The sequence below is a fragment of the Euprymna scolopes genome, chromosome 39 (genome assembly GCF_053919585.1).
Source record: "Euprymna scolopes isolate OS-2025 chromosome 39, ASM5391958v1, whole genome shotgun sequence".
Classification (NCBI taxonomy): domain Eukaryota; kingdom Metazoa; phylum Mollusca; class Cephalopoda; order Sepiida; family Sepiolidae; genus Euprymna; species Euprymna scolopes.
The window spans coordinates 32,680,403-32,702,392 of NC_136520.1; the positions used below are offsets into that span (position 1 = coordinate 32,680,403).

A 21,990-nucleotide genomic window follows, 5' to 3' on the forward strand; every position below is an offset into this window, starting at 1 on the left:
CGTACTTGCACCTGTTATTGCAATCTGAATAAAGCTCCAGAAGCTATATTGTGTTCTCATAAATCTAGATTTGTCCCTTTTCAGAAATTTGTGTACTAATCTCTACTGGTAAATGTCTCTTTTCTTGCTTTCATTTTTCACCCGGGTTTTGATAAATTGGTAAATTTAAATTGCATTTTAATGATTATCACAAGTTCTTTCTCTTTTTGGTAAATTAGCTCTCTTTAATGAGAACTCTTCATTATATAGATAATTATAGATATTTATTTATATTTATTAATGTTATTGCAATCTGAATAAAGCTTCAAAAAGCTGTATTGTGTTTTTATTATAATGAGATTTCTTTCTTAGCTGCATCCAAGCATCTCTATAAAATGCTTTGTTCATTTGTCGGTCTGTCATGCATAATTTTTAAAGTATGAAATTTTGAAACACATGAGAAGTGATAAGATCATTTTTTATTAATAGAGAGATAAATGGTTCCAAAAGCAATCAGATGGAGACAGTTTTTTGATAATTAATAATATTGATTTTTTACTACAAAAGCATGGATGATCTTGGTACATGTTAACAAACGTGTATGCAAGGCCATTTGCAAATTATTTTGATTTATCTCACTTTTCTATCACCGTTTTTATTTTTATTAAAAAATTTTTTTTTTTTTTTAGTTCTTGTCCAGAATTCCACTCATATTAAAAAAAAAAAATACACAAGAATATGTATGATGTACATACCTATGAAGAAACGAAAATATCATATTTCAAAATCATGTAAATTGATTAAATTGTTTTATTTTTAAATTAGAAAATTAAATTTTATGCGAAACAAAAAAATGGCAGCCTTGTCCGCCATTTTAAAAGTATTAAAAAAAAAAAGAACAAAAGGAGATAACTTAACATAATTCAAACCTGCGCGATTTATGTTGTAATATCTACAAATTTTTGGTAATAGCTTAAAAAAATTTTCTTTACAAAAATAAAACTACCTCATCAATTTGTGTGATTTTTGGAATATGATAGTTTTGTTTCATCATGAGTATGTATATCATACAGATTTTTCTTTATTTTTGTTTTTTCATATAAGGGAAAGTCTGGACAAGAACCCTTTTTTTTTTCAGTTTAAAAAATTGGGATTAAGAAAATGTCATTACTTTCTGGACAACTTTAAGAGATTCAATTGAGCAGAATAACATTTCCTTCAAAATATAAATTCTTTTTTTTTTCCCCCCCTTTTATGAGTCCTTATTTACTTGCCTTTCCGTAAGGCAGAGTTAGACAAAAGGTTGGTTTTTAATATGGAGAAAATCCAGTTCCCGAAAAAGGGGCATTCCAGATTAGGACAAAAATAAAAATTGCTTTAGTCTAAAATGATGTCTGATATGGAAATATCTTATTGAACATTACAATAAGAAGTAATATCATAAGTTAGTTTCTTTACTGGAAGTTATCTCCCTTGAATAAGAACTTTCCAGTCTCTGGATAATTATAAATAGTTATGTTTGTTGATACACACATGTTCTTTCTTTTGTTTTTATTACATGTGTATCAGTATGGAATGGATTGAAAGGTTGGCTGGGTCAAAGGAGCAACTGATTTTGCATCTAGGCAGAGAACAATAACCTTTCTTTTTTATTTTTGTAATAGATTAAGATGAGGGTCAGTTTATCTATAGGAATACACTTAAATTTGGAATTTTAGAGTTGATTAAATTCTGTCACCTTTTTTTGGTCTAAAATAAATTTCAATATTTTCTAGGAATGTCGAACTCAGTTGTAGACCAATTGAAACAAAAATATTGATTTAGAAACAAGTTACACATACACACACAAATATGTGTGTGTGTGTGTGTGTGTATATATATATATATATATATATATATATATATATATATATATATGAGTGTGTATATATGTGTATGTGTGTGTGAATAAATTAATGTAAATATTGAAACAGCCAATGCAAATTAACTCGTTTTTCTGTGCTTAGACACATGTATAGAGCTGCCACAGTTGGTAGACAGCCCAGTGGACGTGCATAGAAACATTAGTTAATTTACGTAGGCTGTTCCAATGTTTATACAAATTTATTTATAAAGCTCTTCTTCATATTGAGCACTTTAAAAAAAATACTGGTCTTGAGTTCATTTTATCAATATAGTTGAACTTAATTAATATATAATGTTAATCTTTTAGTTCAATTAAGTTCAATATTAATTAAGTTATATCTCTCTATACATCTATATATCAGTATAGATATAAACAGCAAATTCGGTGGACTAGTTAGTAGGGCATTGCATGTCAACCACTAGCGTCCTGGTATTAAATCTAATTGTGTCTAGCCACACTGATGAGTTTGAAACGACAGAACAGCTGTGGTGAATATATGAATATTATAGCAAAATTTCCAGCATTTATTTAAATAGTGCTCAATACATTAGTAACTAATTTGAAATATTTTAGAGAAAAATATATAGAAAAATTGTCAGGGGTCAGATACCTCCCCTTTGGTTCCTCTGAATTTGATTCATATATATATATATATATATATATATATATATATATATATATATATATATATATATATATATTAGTTGTATTAATTGCTATATTTATAAGAGGAGAGTGCTAAATATCAGTAATAGAGCATGTGTGAATCTAAATCTGGAGAATGTAGACATAGAATCAACAGAGCATGATGGCGGGTAGTGTCTCGCCTTGCGTTCGTCGCCTTGGTCTGATATATATCTTTATGCATCAGACATATTTTAGAACAAAATTCAGAAGCAAGAGTAGAAGCTGAATAGACAACAAACACACAAAAATATTTGACAGTTTTTGACCCGAAACGACAAAATGTTGATGAGATGACTTCAAAAATAAATATGAAAAAAGCTGTAGAAAAATTCTGAACCAATTTCTTTTTTTTACAAGTGATTTCTCAATAAATAAAAAAAATGGCTACTACTTTCACATTAAAGAAAAAAATGGATGGCTATTAAGTTTCGAATTGTTAACGCAAAAATGGTTACTAATTTTTACATTTCCAAACAAAATTACTACTAGCTTTCACATTCAAAAAATACATTGTGAATTTCACATTTTGAAAAATAAGGGTAGAAAAATGGTAACTAACTTTCACAATTAAAAAAGTGTTACCATTAAAAGAAATTAAATGTGAAAGCAGTAACTATTTTTTGTTTTCAAATTTTAAAAATAAAAATCTACTGACTTTCACATTTTGAAAAGAAAATGGCTACTAATTTCACATTTCAGAAAAAAAAGGCAATTAACCTTCATATTTCAAAAGTGTTGTCATTAGAAAATGAAATGTGGAGGCAGTAAACATTTTTATCTTCACATTTTCCAAATAAAAGATCTTTAGTAACTGTCACATTTTCCAAAAAAATAAAATTTTAATAGCTACTATCTTTCACATTTTGCAAAAAAAAAAAAAAAAAAATAGCAACTAAGTTTCTCATTTCCCCCAAAAAGTTATCATTAAAAAAGTTAAATGTGAAAATAGAACCATTTTTTTTATTCTCACATTTTCCAAAGAAAAATTCTCTACTAACTTTTACACATTCAAAAAGAAATATAAATAGTTACTGCCTTTTACATTTAAAATAAAAAGGGCTACTAATTTCACATTTCGAAAAAAAAAAAAATGGCAATCAAGTTTCACATTTCCCCCAAAAAAGTTATTATAAAAAATTAAGTATGAAAACAGTAACCATTTTTTATTTTCACATTTTCCAAGTAAAAAAACTCGACTAACTTTCACATTTTCAACATAAAATTTTTTTAAATAGTGACTACCTTTCACATTTTGAAAAAAAAAAATATGGCTACTAATTTCACATTGCCCTCCCAAATATAAATAAATATAAGAAAATGTTTTTGGTGGTTTGTTCTTTTAAGCAGCCAATATTTGTAGTCTGTATTGTATTGAATGAACAATTATTGACAACAACATTACTTGGTGCTCGTCAGTGGAACAGCCTGCTAACAATTTGATTGGTGGAGATGGCAGAGATGGTGGGCGTTCAGATGGACCAATCAACAAGAAGGACATCCTTCAGAATGTGTCTGTTGCAAAAAAGAGAGAGAGAGAGAGAGAGGCACCACTGGAAGTTACTTGTCACGTCTCTCACCCGCACTTCAGGGTGACCCTTCCTCATAAAATGGCACACCTTGTTCGCTTTCCTTTCCTTTTACGAACACGATTAAAGTCTTGCGGCTGCTCTCTGCAAAAAGAGAAATTTAAAAAAATATTTTTTTAATTTTGAAAATCAATTAAGCAACAAGATAAGATGATGTGGGATTTAAAAAAAAAATAGACAAAATTTTTTTTTATTCAAATTTTCTGGGTTATAATCAGTTAACGTACTTCCTAACTTCCGGCGTGGCTGCTACCAGAAGCAGTAACAAGGCAAATCAGTTCCTTCGGTTTTTTTCTCTCCTGCCCATATCTCCTCTGTGCATGTACTCTTTTTTTATTACGTCTTTTCTGATTGTTCTTTTTTTTTTTATTTAATAATCATTGAAAGTTTTTCAGTTTTGTTTGAATTAAGAATTATTGAAATTAATTTTTTTTTTTTAAAGAATCATTGAAATTAATTTTTTTTTTTTAAAGAATCATTGAAATTAATTTTTTTTTTTTAAAGAATTATTGAAATTAATTATTTTTAAAAAAGAATTATTGAAAACACTTTTTAAAATCCTTTAAAACTATTCTGGGAATATTATGTATTGGATACGTTTTTTTTTTTTTTATGATGTTTGAAATTTTGGTAATTTGATCTGAGTAATTTCATTTATTATTTTGATTGCAATGATTTATTTTTATACGTTCATAAACATATATTTATTATACAAATTGAAATAAAAAACTTTTATTTTTAAAATGAATATGGAAGACATTATCGCCCCCTCCTCTGAGATCACTCGAAATATAATAATAATCCTTCTGCTTATTTTATTTGCTACTATTATTGTAACTGATATTTGATTCATAATATGTAGTTCTTGCGGTTTATTAAATTCCAGAGATCAATAATTATATCGTATTAAGTTATACTAGTGGGACCCATGGAAATTACACAGCTGCATCTTTCACATGTAATACATTGCTTTTGAGCATTCTGTGGACATTCAACATGAATGGAGACCTTGCGGTATTATTGTAAATTGTAAGTTTTGTTAAAACTGTAAAAGTATTTATCTTAGTAATCTAGTTAAAGTAGTGTCAGAATATATCTGGTTATTACAGTTTATCGCCAATAGGAGTCTAAAACATATTTCCATTGTACGGACGCCAGGCGCGAACGGAAACCCCACGATAGCATCATACCATCTTTATACAGAACAGATACTACACTTGGATCCATTGCCAGAAAACCAAGAAGGTATATTTCAGTTTCATGTAGGCTAAAAAGCGAAACCATTTTTTTTTTATTTTGATCTTTTTTTTACATTGCGTCTTCCGTGATTGGATGATCTTATTCGTTAAAAAAGGAGAATAGAAGGTGACACTATACTATGAACATAAAATTAGCATATCAATATATTAATTTAATGTTTGCAATATGTTACCACCTTTTATCCTCCTTTTTAATAACGTCCTGGATATGACCTTAAACTATATCTAATGGTGAGGCCCCAGCTTGCGGGCTTTGGGGAGTGTGGAGCCACCCTTTGATTGCCATTGCTCCCAGGTCCACTCTGACCTGGAGTGGTAGTACCTGTTAAGGTCCCAACTATGGGTTAAATAGAAGCCGACTTGAAAACAAAAAATATATTCTATTAAATAATTTTTCTTCAAAATAACTGGATTCGGCATTAAATAACCTGAAAAGGGTTGATATGCTGTAAAACAAAAACAACCAACCAACCAACCAACCAACCAACCAACCAACCTTTTTAATAAATAGAATCGCCCAATCGAATAATTTATAATCTGGAAACCTGACACATGTACGTACATTAAAGGTACTACGGTATTAATATATATCGTTTATTAAATTCCAGAGATCAATGATTATATCGTCTTAAGTTATATTAATATACTAGCTGGGGGTGCCTGGTATTGCCCGAGTGTTTGGAGGTGTGTGTTGAGCACAAAAAAAAAAGAAGAAGAATGTTAGGAGGCAGGCAGGCTCGAACCCGTGACTGATGCGAAGGCAGAAAAAAAAGTGAAAGAAAAGCTGACATCTTACCCCTATGCTATGATGTGAAAGGAAGTGAAGTGATGTCAATCAAAAAGTTTACTTGTAGAAGTGAATGAGCTCACAAAGGCACAGAAATGAACATCTGGCTTTCTGACATTTTATTTATTTGTTTCATCACGATGTTGGGAAAACCAGCTCCCCCAAAAAGAGGGAACTCTAGCAGTGTCCGAATGAACAGCAATTGTCTGATATGAAGGGTTTCCCCCACATTGATCAAAGCTGATTGCCTTTCTGGACATCCCGGCCAGAAGGCCAGGGAGTTGCATTTGTTTCACTCAGTTTCACTTTATTTATACGAAAAAGACAAACGAGCACGGGGAACCAGGGAATTTTTTAAAAGTCAATCCAAATAAATGTAGAGACGACGTTCATTCGCAAATCGTAGATATTATAATCTAGGAAGTATAAGGAAAGTTCTAAATAAATGTAACCTCATCGAGAAGCCTTGCGAAAAAAGCCTTTCTTAGACATACAAAAACGCGCATGGCCATTTTGCCTTTTATATATATAGAAGACTGGGGGGGGGGGCCGGATGTTTAGAGGTGTGTGTATGCGTGTGTGGGGGGGGGGGGTAAATCAAAACAAAGCGAAGTAATAACCCTGTTTAAATATTATAAAAAAAACAATGTTAAAAATTCTTAAAAAACTAAAAAAAAAAAACTAAAAAAAAACAGCAAATGTGATGGGAAACCCCCCCAAAAAAAACGAACGCTGTTAAAAGTTCTTAGTAGGGTGCCCGGATGTTTGAAAGTGTAAAAAAAAAAAAGTTTTGGTAGGCAGGTAGGCTGAAACCCAAATCCTTGAGGCGAAGGCCGAAAAAAGGCCGTGATGATTTACCTCAATGCTACGGGGGCAGCAGCAATAATAATGTTTGAAATTAAACCATTAAGAAGTTAACTGGCAGGTGCATAAATTTAATGAAGTCAAACATCATGCCATCGTGGAATGAAATCCTGCACTTAAATTTGGCTGCGAGGCAGTTTTTTTTATATTTTGTTTTGTTTCTCTAAGATGGTGGGGGAAAATCAGTCCAAATGAATAGCAATTGTCTTGTATGACGGTTTTCACCGCATTGATCAAAGCTGATTTGCTTTCTGGACGTCCGTAGCAGAAAGGCCGAGGAATCACCTTCGTTCATTAGTTTCACTTTATTTATACTAAAAAGCCAAACAAACACGCGACACAACGGAATAGCGCAAATTTGATAAAAGTCGATCAAAATAAATCTAGATACGACGTGCATTCGCAAATCGTAGATATTATTATCTAGACGGTATATAAACAGTTCTAAGACATAGTAACCCTCCCTCTCCACTCCCACGAGAACCCCAGCGAAAAAAGCCTTTCTTGGACATACAAAAATGTGCGCACCGCATTTGCCTTTTATATATATAGATGAATGATGAGATATAAAAAATTAAGTTTGTTAATACTGGATGACAATCCCTATTCATTAACAAATATTTATTGAGTAAAAATTCTGTCTAAAGAAATTAGCAGTTGATAACTTCCTTAATGTTAACTAATATGTAAGTTGACCCTATTAGTCTGATTGGATTCAAATTTAGTTTGTGGATTTGATAGTCCATTTGGTTTTAAAACTGTAAAGAGTAAAAAGTGGACATTTTATTTTTCGGGTTTGTATTACTGTACACATAGATTCGAAAACGTTGTCAAATAACAAATATACAAATAAATATATAAATATAAATAAATATATAAATGTTATCAAAGGCAAAATAAGTTGCTTTTCTACATAACTGGATAATTTTTTAGTGTTTTTATTTATTGTAACATGTTTATTCAGCTCAAAAAACATATAGTGTTTACTGATGTATTTGATAATTACAAATGCCACCCGACTCTGTTGAACATGGTAAGTTTGGGAAAACGAGTAAAAAAAAAAACCCATACAAAATACTGTTAAAAACTCGCTCAATATATATTACCGTGACATAGGCTGACATATATTCGGTTGGTTTTGTATCAAAATACCTCTGACAAGTATCAAAAATCGATAATCGAAAAAATCCGATTAAAGAACAGAATAGTCCGATTTTGAACAGCCTAACATCACAAGTGTATTTGAGAAGTTTTATCCCCTGCACAAGCAAAAGGACTCGATGTATAAAATCAACAGTAGGTTCTTTGACAAGATTGAAATGATATTCTGTTTAAAGCATAATTGAACCATAATACTTGATTTTTGCATTTTAAACTTTGATTCAAGTCATTAGAAAAATAATTTTATAAAATCAATAGTAGGTTCTCTACAGTGCAATGTAAACTACAATGTACTGCGAACTAAATCACCATGGGGAGGCATGTAAAGCTTCCTCCCAGTGTACCATGGTGGGTCCCTGACTAGAGCAGGCAATCAATCGATTTGACTGAAAAATGGATAATTTCACAGATTTTCATGACAATAAAAGTTTTGGAAGTGTGGAACATTCGTTGATCCTCATTCAATCTTAGGCAACGTCAGGTCTCCCTGCTAGTACAATATGAGCATGGGGGCGGGGCGATGTAGCAATGATAACCGTTGATATCTATTTCTTCTGGCAGAGGTGGTTTGATCATACGAGGAGACACCACTCAGAGTACTTTTTCTGCCTCAACAAAATCGACTTCACAATCTAGTGGGAGATGATCTATTCTCTTCCTTACAGCCACTTTCCCATAGAAGAGCTGTTACTAGTCTTTCTCCTCTCCATCAATATTTCCAGGATAGCTGCTCGAGTGAGCTCCAATTGGTGCCCACCCCATATCTCCAAAACCGTCACAGCAAGGAATAGTTCTATTACCAACTCTGGAAAAAACTCTTCTTTGTCCTCTGTGTACATAAAATCAAATAGAGCTACTATGAACAGAGATTCTTATTCACTTGTAGAACATGTTACTGCAGGAATGTTTCCCCTACAGACATGGGTATTTTTACCTGCAATGTCAACAAATATCTGTTGCGTCGTTCTCTGAATTAATTAAACATTGTATGTCTGCAAGAATCTCTGGCGCAACAGATAAAGTATTAAGTAAAATTCAGTTCTGAGTAAACCACTTCTGGAGGTTGAGGGTTCAATCCTAAGTGCGGATAATATTAAGAACACAATATGCAAATTATTTAAGACTTCTACGCGGTCATGTCTGACCAAACGAGAGCATGCTTACTCCATGGATTAAATAAAATGTGCCGTTCAAAATTCCGTGCAGATTCCCGAGTTCAATAGAAAGATTCTTGAGTTCAACAAGATACACCTGAAGAAGGTCAGAGGTTACATCGGCCAAAAAGCTTTGAGAATAACACTCACGATAAGAACAGTAATTCGAATAATATAAATAATCAAATATTTTTTCAGAGTACTCTCCTATTATCCAACTGCCAATTTCATCCTCAAGTGGCCTTTGGTCTTGGTAAGTGACAATGTTGCAATACTTTTGACATTAGAAGAGGATAGATATTTACTTGCTTCCCACCGCAGCAGGATGTGACATAAAGCCGGAAGGTAGGGTATCTCAAATCAGTGCCTTTAAAGAAGGGGCACTCTGACTTAATAAAAATTGCTTGGTAAGGGCACCTCAGGCAGTAAGCTATGAACTTACTCCACTCTTACTTGCCACCAGCTGGCAAGGCCTGGAAAGTGGACCAGATGGAGTACCTCAGTTTGACAGGTACTGGGCTGGTTCCTGGCCCTGCACCTGTCAGCTTGATTGTTGAGAATGGATTTTCGACTGGTACACCTACCCAGGTCTCCAAGCAACCATAGCAGCAAGGAAACCCACCCTATCCTAGCAACAAGATTTGGACGATTATATTATATTATATTATATATTATCTATAATATAAATCTCACCTGTCTTTTTAAATGTATGTATGTATGTATGTATGTATGTATGTATGTATGTATGTATGTATGCCTAAAACTTTCGACAGAGGCGTCGGATTTTCACAAGATTGGTATCATTTTGAAGTTCGACCCTTTGGACGACAAATATCGAAAAATTGGCTAAACACATTAATTCCTTCACCTTCAACTGGGTACTTTTCTACAGGGTGGGTTTGCTTTTTTGCTGATATTTTCGAAAGTCATCTCCTCTTTTTGATTGATTAGTGTTAATTTAAACCTACATCACTTCCGGTTTGGTAATGGGCACAACAGCAAAGGTGTCACATTTTTTTTTCACATTCTTTTCCTCCTTTGCGGTGTGGGTCTGAGCCTGCTTGCCTGCTACCATTTTTATTTTCTCAACACACACTCCAAACACCCTGGTAATGCCGAGAACCCAGGCTAGTATATATATATATATATAAAATATATTTTAGTCATCGACATACAGACCTGTTTCGTTGTTTCACAACTCATCAGTGCCGCTAGACTAACACCTCTCCCAAGCCGAGGATCGAACCTAGAACCGTCGTGATGACAGTCGGCAGTCCTACCCCCTGACTACGGAATCGGTGGCCGAAATTAAACTGTCGGAATGCGTATTTAAATAGACATCCGTCCGCTAGTATCTGATTGATCTGTTCTTATATATATATATATATATATAAGAACAAATCAATCAGATACTAGAATTGCTTTATAAAATATACTGAATCTCTTTGAACTCTTCAATCATAGCTTGTCATCTTGATATAAGAAGAGAACTATGTTTTGCTGATCCTACCTGGATTAATACTACCAATACTTTAACTGAAATTCTTTACAATTCAAAACTTTTCTTCTTGGATTGATGCTGCCAGCTTTAGCTTGGGACAACTACATTTGATATTCGAAATTGGATAATTTTCTTTTTTCTATGGCAGTTATTTCTTTCCTCATCAATTTTTTGGATCATTTTTCTATTACAAGAATGGTTCTGCCCTCAAAGAGGTTATGGGCTCAGAATATTCCGCTGTATCGTATTAGTATTAATTAAAAAACAAAAAAACAACAGATATAAAACATAAGCATTGATGGGAACAACTTACCGAATAATACGGACGACTTGGTGAAATGCAGCGTCTACGTTTAGAGGAGGATCTTTGGCACTTGTTTCTATATAATTGATCTGCAAATAGAAAAAAAATAAAAATAAATAAAAAAGTACTCGGAGAGTGCAAGCCTCCACCCCTCACAAAACAAACTCCTACCACAAATCTTCCTCTCCTTGACTAGCTGATTCGATGAATCAACTGTAAAATTTGAACAAATATCTTGCTGTCCAACTCCCCACCCAGGTTTCTCCCGATAAAATAAATTTAGCCTCTATCACAGTAGCCTTTTCCATTTCATTAATAAAATGGCTTGTTTGAGGTAAAGCAAAGGAAACAAATTTTTTTTTTTAAATAAAATCTTCCCTCCAAATTTTAACAGAGAGCAGGAGCAGTGTCATGGTGATTTAAATGATCCATGTAAGCAACATAAGCAGACACAAACATAGGAAGGAAAGCCAGGATGCACATTCATTTTTTTTTCTATAACATAATTTTCATAAAATTTCAGAAAAAGAAAGGTTTCTTTTTTCCTCCTGAAGAAGAGATGCTACTCTCGAAAATTAGGGCTATCAACATCTACCATCTTATAATCTTATATGACACATTATGTTGGTAAATAAATGTAATGTAATTGAAAATTATTGAAACTTCCTTCTCATATTGTCATTATTCTTTTATATACTAACTCGTGTTCACAGTGTTTCCCACAAACCACATTGCTATAGCCTTCAAACACAACTCCTTTCACACTACTCACAATACTTCAAGCAAACTACATGCTTCTCATATTTTTTATATAAATTCAAGAATTCTAAGTTTATATAAAAGAATATATACTTTTAAGGTGTGTATCCCTTATAATATCATCCAAATTGTTTCAAATAACAAGCTCAATGAAGTTATTTTTCTCGCTTCAGACATATGAACTGGTTGGTTGCATCCCAATAATAAAAAAAAATAAAAAAATCAGTCCACAATCATAATTTTTGTTTATTTATTTATTTTGGCAAATGCCTATATTTTTATCTTCTTTACCTGCATTTTGCAACCCATAACATAAAAATATTGTCTTTAGTTTATTTGGCTACAAAACACAAAAAAACTGTAAAGAATACAAAAATATATTTTTTCACGGGATAAGTGAGTTAACCTGTGTCTAAATTTAAATTTTGTTCTTTTTATATGAGTTACTTATTAGAGGCGATAAATTGTAGAAACCTCTGTGCTGTTTAATTGTGTTTGAGTTTGCGATAAGTGCTGATTTAAGAATTGTTTGTTGAGATTTATTTGAAATAAATTTACGATTTTTGCTTGTTTGAAGTTAAAAGAATGATCAGCGCTGCAATGAATGAGAAAATAAAGCATTCAGGGAATTACTATCTTTTAATATCTCTTTTGTGTTTATTGAGCCTTTTCTCTAATCTATGTTGGGTTTCACCAACATATATATAATGGCAATTATGGCATCGGATAGTATTTATGGCTGCATTAGATATGGGTTGGATTTGGGAATGTTTTGTTGTTTTTAATGTTTGTTTAATAATTTGTTTTCTTTTGCAAATAAGCTTCTGTGAGAGAATATGAAACCTGATCAAGGGTCCAAGATTGACATGATACCACTTCCGAAGAAAGGAGACCTGAGCTCAACTCAAAATTATTGAGACATAAGTTTATCATCAGTGGTCTCAAAACTTGTCAACAAAATGATCATAAACAGAATATGAACAAAAATGGATACACATCTTTGTCCAAACCAAAATGGTTTCAAACCTGGACATTCAACAATTGCTCATATCCTTGCGCTGTGGCGATTGATAGAAAGAGTGAAAAGCCATAACAGGAAAACAATCATTGTTTTCGTAGATTTCCAGAAAGCGTTTGATTCAATACACAGAAACATGATGATGAAAATATTAAAAGGTCATGATGTTCCACTAAATCTACTCCAAGCAATAACTACGATCTATGAGAACACAAGGGCAAGAGTAATAATACCAGACAGAGAAACAGAATTTTCAATATCATTGCTGGAGTCTTACAAGGAGACATTAGCACCTTACCTCTTTGCCATAGTACTTTATGTTCTAAGAAAGACACTCAATGGAAGAGAAGAGGGGTACACAAACAAAAGAGCAAGTGTGTCCAACCAATTGTTATTACTGATCTCGATTTTGCTGATGACCTAGCATTACTAACTGAGGAAATTGGTCAAGCCCAAGAAGTCCTAAGCCAACTGGAAGAGGAAGCGCGATTGGTGAGTTTGTACTGCAATGCCAAGAAAACAGAGATACAGGCCTTACATCGCGTTGACCCAATTGAAGTGAAAAAACTTGATGGGACCTTGCTCAAGTACTTTGGAGCATGGTCAGAAAATTTTGAAGTGAAAAAAGTTATGGTCATCCACTCTCTCAGAAAAGTTGAAAGTAAGATTCTTTGTTGTCATGGTAGAAACAATACTTCTCTATGGTGCTGAGGCATGGACTCTTTCAAATGCACTGAAGAAGAGACTGAATGGCTGTTACACACAGATGCTCAGGATTGCCCTCAATACATCATGGAGGAGCCACGCAGCAAACCAACAGCTTTACGGTGACCTAGCACCAGTATCACTGAAAGTACAGCAAAGAAGGATGAGAGTAGCTGGTCACTGCATGAGACACAGTGAAGAGGAAGCCAGCAAGCTAGTTCTCTGGATACCAACAGATGGACATCCAAATCATTGTAGAAGAATAACCTACATCGACAAGGTCCTGGGTATGACCTTAAACTATATCCAGTGGTGAGGCCCCAGCTTGCGGGCTTTGGGGAGTGTGGAGCCACCCTTTAATTGCCATTGCTCCCAGGTCCACTCTGACCCGGAGTGGTAGTACCTGTTAGGGTCCGCTCTATGGGTTAAATAGAAACCGACTTGAAAACAACAAATATATTCTATTAAAAAATCTTTCTTCAAAATCTTTGGATTCGGCATTAAATAACCTGAAAAGGGTTGATATGCCGTAAAACAAAACCAACCAACCAACCAACCAACCAATACATTGATAACCTTCTACAGGACACAGGACTGGAAAGTGTTCGGGACCTGCAAACTGCGAGATTGAGAGAACTGGAGAAGTTATGTAGATTTGGTGGTGAAGCGTCCTGAAAGATGATGGAGATGAGATGAGATTGTATTTTGTGATGTAGTTTGTATAATTGAAATTCCATCTGGTCAAAATTATGTCAGCCCCTTTAAGAAACTCGTTTCTTATTGTTGAGCACTTTTTTCTTTTCTTTTTTTTTTACATAGGCGTCACCACTTATCAAGGCCGATAGGCCACTCAAGGATAAGGGTTAAAGAGTGTAGAGAGTCAAAAGGACAATATAGTAATCGATAGTAATGGAAGTTCGGTAAATTTGTTAACTTAAGTGGAACAGCTCATCAGAAACTTGTTCACATTGGACTTGAAGACAACCATATTATAGACAGCTGGGAAGCAGGAAAACGGAAGACAATTCCACAGGCATGCAGTTCTAAGAAAGAAGCTTTGATCATGGAATCTATGTTTAGGTTTAGGCACGGATAGAGAGTGAGGAAAATTATTGATAGTGTTTTCAGCTAGTCTAGTGTTTCTTGTGAAAGTTTGGCGAGGGGGGACCATAGATTGAAGCTCAGTCGAGCACTTTCCATGAAAATAACGATAAAGCAGAGACAAACTCGCAACATCTCTTCTGTGAGATAGAGGCTGCAGTGAAGAGAAAAGGACATCTCCCATCAGGCCACGAATCTATTTTGAACCCTATCAAGGCAGGACCAGTCTTTTCTAGCAGCTCCTGCCAATATGTGGCAACAGTATTCCATCCTTGGACGTATCTGGCTCTTATATAGATAGAGAATTGCATCAGCAGTGAGATATCTACTGGATCGATAGAAGGATCCCACCATTTTTCCAGCGGCCTTGGCAACAGATTTGATGTACGTATTCCATTTAAGATCAGAGCCATTCATTTTAATTGATGCCAGATGGGGATCAGAACATTGGTGATGTAAAGATAGAAGCTTGGTTTTAGATGCATTAAAAGTAACCAGCCACTCCTTTCCCCATTGTACAACGTGATCAAGATCAGAGGAGAGAGAATCGGAGAGAACTTGGTCGTTTACTGTCTTAGATGTGCTACCATAGATGGTAGTGTCGTCAGCAAAAATGTCTACGAATGATGTAAGGATATTATTTGGAAGACCATTAATGCAGCTGAAATAAAAAGTTGGCCAATTAAGTTCTTATGCACAGATCATCATATAATTATTAGATCACTCTAACAGATGTTAAAAACATTTATAAAAATAAATGTTTAAATTTCAACAGTATTTCTCGTGGTTAATGGTGGCCGAATGGATTAGGTCCTTGCTAATGAAGCCAGAGATGGCTTCTTTTGCTGGGTTCGAATCTATCAACTGGTGTTAATCATGATACCCTACACTGATGATTCTCAAAAGGATGAAACACTAGTATCTGTAGGTATTTAATAATTATTATAGTAAATAATTATGTATATATATAAAAACATCAGAAAAGGCCCTATGCAGATCTATCTATGTTTTGACGATGTTGACCATATTGTCAGGGATTCAATATTGGCTAATATAATTAAAATGAAAAAGAAATTAGCAAAGATGACATTTGGCAATCTGACACCAATTAAAACATATAATTTATTGTCTCCCACTAATATATTTCTCGGGTGCACACACAACTGCCTCGCCCCTGACCTTCGATTGTAAGTTTCCTTGTTTCTATCAAGAATAATTCAAAACTAGTCACAGATTTATGCACATATATCCAACTAAAAACAAATTACAAATATTGAAATCATACTGATATTCAACCTCACATATCCCCACATTAAAATTACAAAAAGATGAAGAAAAAGAAAAGAAAAAAGTAAAGACTTTTTGGTTAGAGTCAACTAACGTACTTCCTAACTTCCATCATAGTGCTACTAGCAGCAGTGACAAGGCAAATCAGTTCCTTCACTGTTATTGTTTTTCAGTATTTCTATTTTGAAATGATTTATTGAAATAAAATATAAGAAAAGGACATTATTGAAAAGTATACAATGAACATTAACAAAATTATACGCCGACCTATTCCACAAATCCCAAAACCTTAACATGAAATATCTCCAGAATAAAAACTCGATTAAACCTAGAACCCTATCTTCCAATGTAGACCCCTACTACCAGGTCTCCTTCTCCAACATCAGGGGTCTACGTTCCAACCTTCCAGAGGTTGGAACCCAATTACAGGAGACGAAACCGGACATATTATTTCTAAGTGAAACTGGAATAGAACAAACCTTCTTTCTTAGAACTGCACGCCTGTCTGTTCCGTCTGCCTGCTTCCCACCGGACTACAACTTGGATGTCTTCAAGTCCAATGTTAACAAATTCCTAATGAACCGCCCCCTTAAGTAAACACTTCATCAAATCTCCACACTAACGTAATGTACTTGCAATAACCCTTATCCCTGAGTGGCTTCGGGGCCTTGATAAGCGCTGATCACTGTGTAAAAAAAAAAAAAAAGATAAAAATAACACCACTGATATTTATTTGTACTTTGTACTGTAATGACAAAATCAAAAAAATAAGTTTTTATTTTATTTGAAATTTTATAAGAAATATTTGTTTATAAAATATAAAAATAGATTTTGTTTCTTAAATTTTAAAAATAAAAGTTTTTTTTATTTTAATTTATATAATAAATATATTTTTATGAAAGTATATAAAAAAGTATATAAAAATAAGTGAAGGAACTCATTTGCCCTGTCACCACTTCCAGTAGTGCTACACCAGAAGTTAGGAAGTATGTTAGCTGACTATAATCGATTTTTTATATATTGGAATTTCGTCATCAATCCTAAATTTCAATGTATTTAAAATTACATATCCATACCTGGTAATTAAAAAAAAGTTGTTTGTTATTTGTTTGTTTGGTTGTTTTATTTTATGGCATATCAACCTTTTTTGGGGGTTATTTAATGCCAAATCCAATTATTTTGGAAATAGTATTCATGTTGGATTCAATTATTTTGTAGAAGGGTTTTATTCTTCAAACTCTTTGTATCTTCAATTGCTAGTTTGTAGTGTTTGGTTTGGTTATTTTATAGTGGATTTTAACATATTTGTTTCCTGCTCTGCAGAACATGAATGAGTTTTGCAATGGGAAAAGGAAAAGGGTTACAGTATTAACATTTGGTACATTTTAAGTTAGGAAACCAATGATAGAAAGAGAAAAGGGGAAAGGTGGATTGTTGTTTTTGTTTCTGGTTTTGCAGAACATAATTAAGTTTTGCAAAAAGAATAAAAAAAACAAAAAGCATCAATGTTAGGTGCATTTTGTCTTAGGAAGCCAATATCTTAAGACAGCCTGGTCTGGTAGCACCAGTCGTTATTTGTAAAATTTTAATAATAGGTATTAGACATCAATTAAGAAATATTTCCCAAATTTCATTTCCTTGGACTATCTTAAAAGGGTTTTAATATAGGTACGACACCACATTTGAATATTAAACTATTTCAGATTTGCATTGATTTAAACTTTAGACATTCTATAGAATCAAAATCATGTAATGGATTTTGAGCAAAATTGGAATAAGGATTCTAAACATAAGGTTTAATATCATTATATCTTGATTTTAATATTTGTAAAGGAATGTAAAAGTGGTGTAAAACTGTTCTGTTTGGAAAATTAATTGTACTCATCCTTGGAGTATTTATTCCTCTAGTATCTGTAGTTAGACTACTACTGCTACTTCTACCAGTGATACTACTACTGGTCCTACTCCTACTATTACCACAGGTCCTTCTGCCTCCTCCTCCTCCTCCTCCTCCTACTACTGAAATGGTGTCAAAATAAATGATGTCCAAAGAGGAAGAATAAAGAAGTAGCAACTAGATTAGAAACCAGTCTTTTTAATTAGTATAAATTAGTATAGGTTAACTTACATTAAGTTGAGCGGCAAGTTCTCTCCCCAGGTCTTCACTGACTTTCCGCTGGTGGACCAAGTCTACCTTGTTAGCAACCAGCAACATAGGGTAGGAGTCCCTACAAGAAAGATAACATTTGCAAATGTCAAGGAAAGAAATAGTTAATCATCAACAAAATTTAGAAAGGAGACCAAAAAAAAAAAAATATATCATTCTTTCAGGTATATTGTGAGGTACCAAGTTATACAACGCTTCTGGAATTTTATAGCCAAGAATAAGAATATCATTTTTCATCCAATTTATTTTTGTTTGTTTGTTTATTAAAGGTAAAAAAATTACTCAGATTATGATAATGATCAGTATTGGCTGAAAAATTAAAGGAACACTAGATCAAATAAATAGATACATAAAAATCAAAAATAATAATTGTCTAGTCTGAGATTCGAACCCCTGATGTGATAAAATATTGGAATTGTAGGTGTATGTTTTATTAACAAACCCTCCAATCTAATAAAAAAAATTTGTCATTTTAATCTACTTAGATTGAAAATATACAACGTAATCACATTAACACATTGGTTTTTGCCAAATCACCAAAGTTAAACAATGCACTGTATAGGGGAGCAGGACAGCACTACTGTCAGAAGAGAAAGTACAGCACTTCCTTCTCTTTGCTAGTCTGTGGAAGACCCTTGGCCAAATATTATTTCAAGAGATGATTGTTATGGTATCATTTGGTTTTATGCTGACCGACATTTGTGCCTTAGAAGTTTGTCTCTAGTTTCCTTAACAGGTATGAGTGTTTTCAAAAAATAATAATCTGAAAGAAAATAAAATATATATGTAACATAGTTGAAAGAAAAACAAAACAAAAAACAAACATATATATTATTTAATTGGAATTCATTATTGAGATGAGTATTATTTATTAATTTTTATTTATTGCGGACTATTATCCTCATCTTTTATTAGTTGTTGTTTCACAACGTTTCAGCCAACTATTCCTCTGCCTTCGTTAAGTGGTAACCGCAACGGGATAGGAACTCTGAATCTCCTAACTGCATTCTCAGCAATTACTAGATAGTGTGAAAGGGTGAGTGCAGCCTGCACAGGATTGTAAATATGTCAGCACTTAAATTCGTTATTTATGCCCTTTTATCTAAAAATTTCAGAAACCATTTTTATTAAGTCTAGTGTTTCTTGTGAAAGTTTGGCGAGGGGGGACCATAGATTGAAGCTCAGTCGAGCACTTTCCATGAAAATAACGATAAAGCAGAGACAAACTCGCAACATCTCTTCTGTGAGATAGAGGCTGCAGCGAAGAGAAAAGGACATCTCCCATCAGGCCACGAATCTATTTTGAACCCTATCAAGGCAGGACCAGTCTTTTCTAGCAGCTCCTGCCAATATGTGGCAACAGTATTCCATCCTTGGACGTATCTGGCTCTTATATAGACCTTCTCTTTGCAAGCAAAAAGAAAATCTCTTGGGACTTAATTTGATTTCTATCTGATTTTTTCCCCCATTAATTTATTTTTTTATCGCAATTTTGCTCAATTTAGCTCTGTTGAGTGAGGAATGAAAGCCTGGTTAGCTAGCTTTTTTTCATTTTTTATTTTTTTTAATCACCATGTTAATTGGTCTATATTTAGCCATAATTAAATTTTGTACCTCCAAAAGAATTTTCCAATCGTACTGTTGTGTGAAGGACTTTTAAACGGCCATGTTTGTGTTTATTCTCATTGATATGCGTTTTGACTGCTAAAAAAAACCTAATATTTATATATCTATATATATATAGTCTTGGAAGCTCTTTAACCTTGAAAACGATATAAAAATATTTTTATAAAAAGTTAATTTTTAATCCTTTGTTGGAAAATTATTTTGTCCGTAAGTTATTTAATCTCCTACAAGCGCGGAACAAACCTGCTTTCTCATACTAACAATAGTCCTACATCTTCAGGGATCATCAGTTGTTTACCACGAAACACTATTTCAGGAATTATAAAACATATATAAAAAACACTGACCAAGACAGAGAAGGAGAGCGAGTACTTGAAATTATAACTGTGATTGTTTTGGGTTTTTTTACAAAGGAATCACCACTTACCAAAGTCTGGAGGCCACTGGAGGATAAGGATTAATGAGTGTACAGTAGTCAATAGGACAATTATTAGTAATTGAAATTTGGTAAATTGAATTACTTAAGGGGGCGGCTTATTAAGAATTTGTTTACATAGAACTTGAAGATAGCCATATTGTAGTCAGCTGGAAGACAAACAGACAGAGTTTCACAAGTGTGCAGCTCTAAGAATCCACGTTTAGGTTTAGGCACAGATGAAGAGTGGGGGGAAATTATTGATAGTGGTTTCAGCCAGATAAGTGTTCTTTGTGAAAGTTTGACAAGGAGGGGCCATAGATTGGATCTCAGATGAGCATTTGCCATGAAAGAGTCATAAAAATACAGCAGATAGATAAAAAGTAAGTAACCGAGAATGCATGGTTTGAAAAACAAAAGGATTTGTATAAAGAGAATTACTGTTTTTGCCTTAGGTTTAGTCAAGATTTCAAAAGAAATCGCAATTGAAATATATATGCAAATATGTAGTCAATAATGTGCTTATAAGTAAAAAAAATATATATGCAAATATGTAGCCAATAATGTGCTTATAAGTAAAAAAAATATATATGCAAATATGTAGCCAATAATGTGCTTAAAAGTAAAAAAAATATATATATGCACATAATGCCAATAATGTGCTTATAAGCAAAAAAAAAATATATATATATATATATGCACATATGTAGCCAATAATGTATATAAGTAAAAAAAAAAAAATACTATAATACTGCTCTAACTGTTATTGAACACTTTTTTATACACATCAGAGTTCCGTTGGATTAACATTTAGGAAACCACATCAATACACTCATTATATATATATATATATATATATATATATATATATATATATATATATATATATATATATATATATATATATATATATATATATATATATAGAGAGAGAGAGAGAGAGAGAGAGAGAGAGAGAAATAATGTATGGGTGGTAGTTAAAGCATAAAACAATGTATTCAGCATTCCAAACACCCTGCATTCTTTATCAGAGATGATGAGATGCGTTTACTGGAATCAGATGCTGGTAAAAATCATATAATTCATCATCCCACCATCATCATATTCCAATAGACCCATGTAATCATTCCTGATGAAGAATGCAGTGTGTCCGAAATATATTTTGTCCTGAAATTGGCATTAAATCATAGAACGATAAAACCAGGATTTGATATTTGGAACGTGTTGCTTCTCTGGCCAACAGTTCTGATGTCTAGCGATAGAGAAACTATAATTACAGCGTCAAGTTGCATCCGTTTAACTCAAGAAGCCAAGCCAATTACTATGGTAGACATAAAAAGCACCAAACACATGTACTTAGGCATTAGTATCTAAGGAAAGTGGTGTATCTATACTGTCAGAGAAATGGTCGATTAAGGTGCAGTCCTGATTTGAGGGAAAACGGTAGAGAAAATACATGTAAATAATACAATGTTGAAAAACTAGTCTAAGGCACATGAAGCTCTGATCATCTGATTCTAGATTGTGCTCTCTAATCAAGGGGAGAGTGCTACAGATATGGGCTTCAAGTCTGTGCATATATCTGTCCAAACCCTTATTGCAGAGAGGGCGGCATTTTGTCATGTTAAAGCCATTTGAGAGAATTGAGGAGTGTAGGTTAATTTTACTTAATGCTAAGATATCCAGGGAGTTTACCAGGAGAAAATATTCTACATCATCTAGAT

General features: G+C 33.2%; 1 protein-coding gene across 4 annotated transcripts in view; it reads right to left on the reverse strand.

Annotated features, from left to right (window-relative positions):
- Positions 1 to 440: 440 nt before the first annotated feature.
- Positions 441 to 21,990, reverse strand: part of LOC145263723 (ras-related protein M-Ras-like) — a 111,526-nt gene continuing 89,976 nt past the window's right edge. For all 4 annotated transcript variants that reach the window (XM_080120690.1, XM_080120691.1, XM_080120692.1 and 1 more), the window contains exons 4-6: positions 18,187 to 18,286; positions 11,198 to 11,277; positions 441 to 4,242 (exon numbers count right to left, since the gene is read on the reverse strand). In XM_080120690.1, the coding sequence (XP_079976816.1) occupies positions 4,173 to 4,242; positions 11,198 to 11,277; positions 18,187 to 18,286 (250 nt within the window). In that variant the 3' untranslated portion in view covers positions 441 to 4,172. The remainder of the gene's footprint in view (positions 4,243 to 11,197; positions 11,278 to 18,186; positions 18,287 to 21,990) is intronic.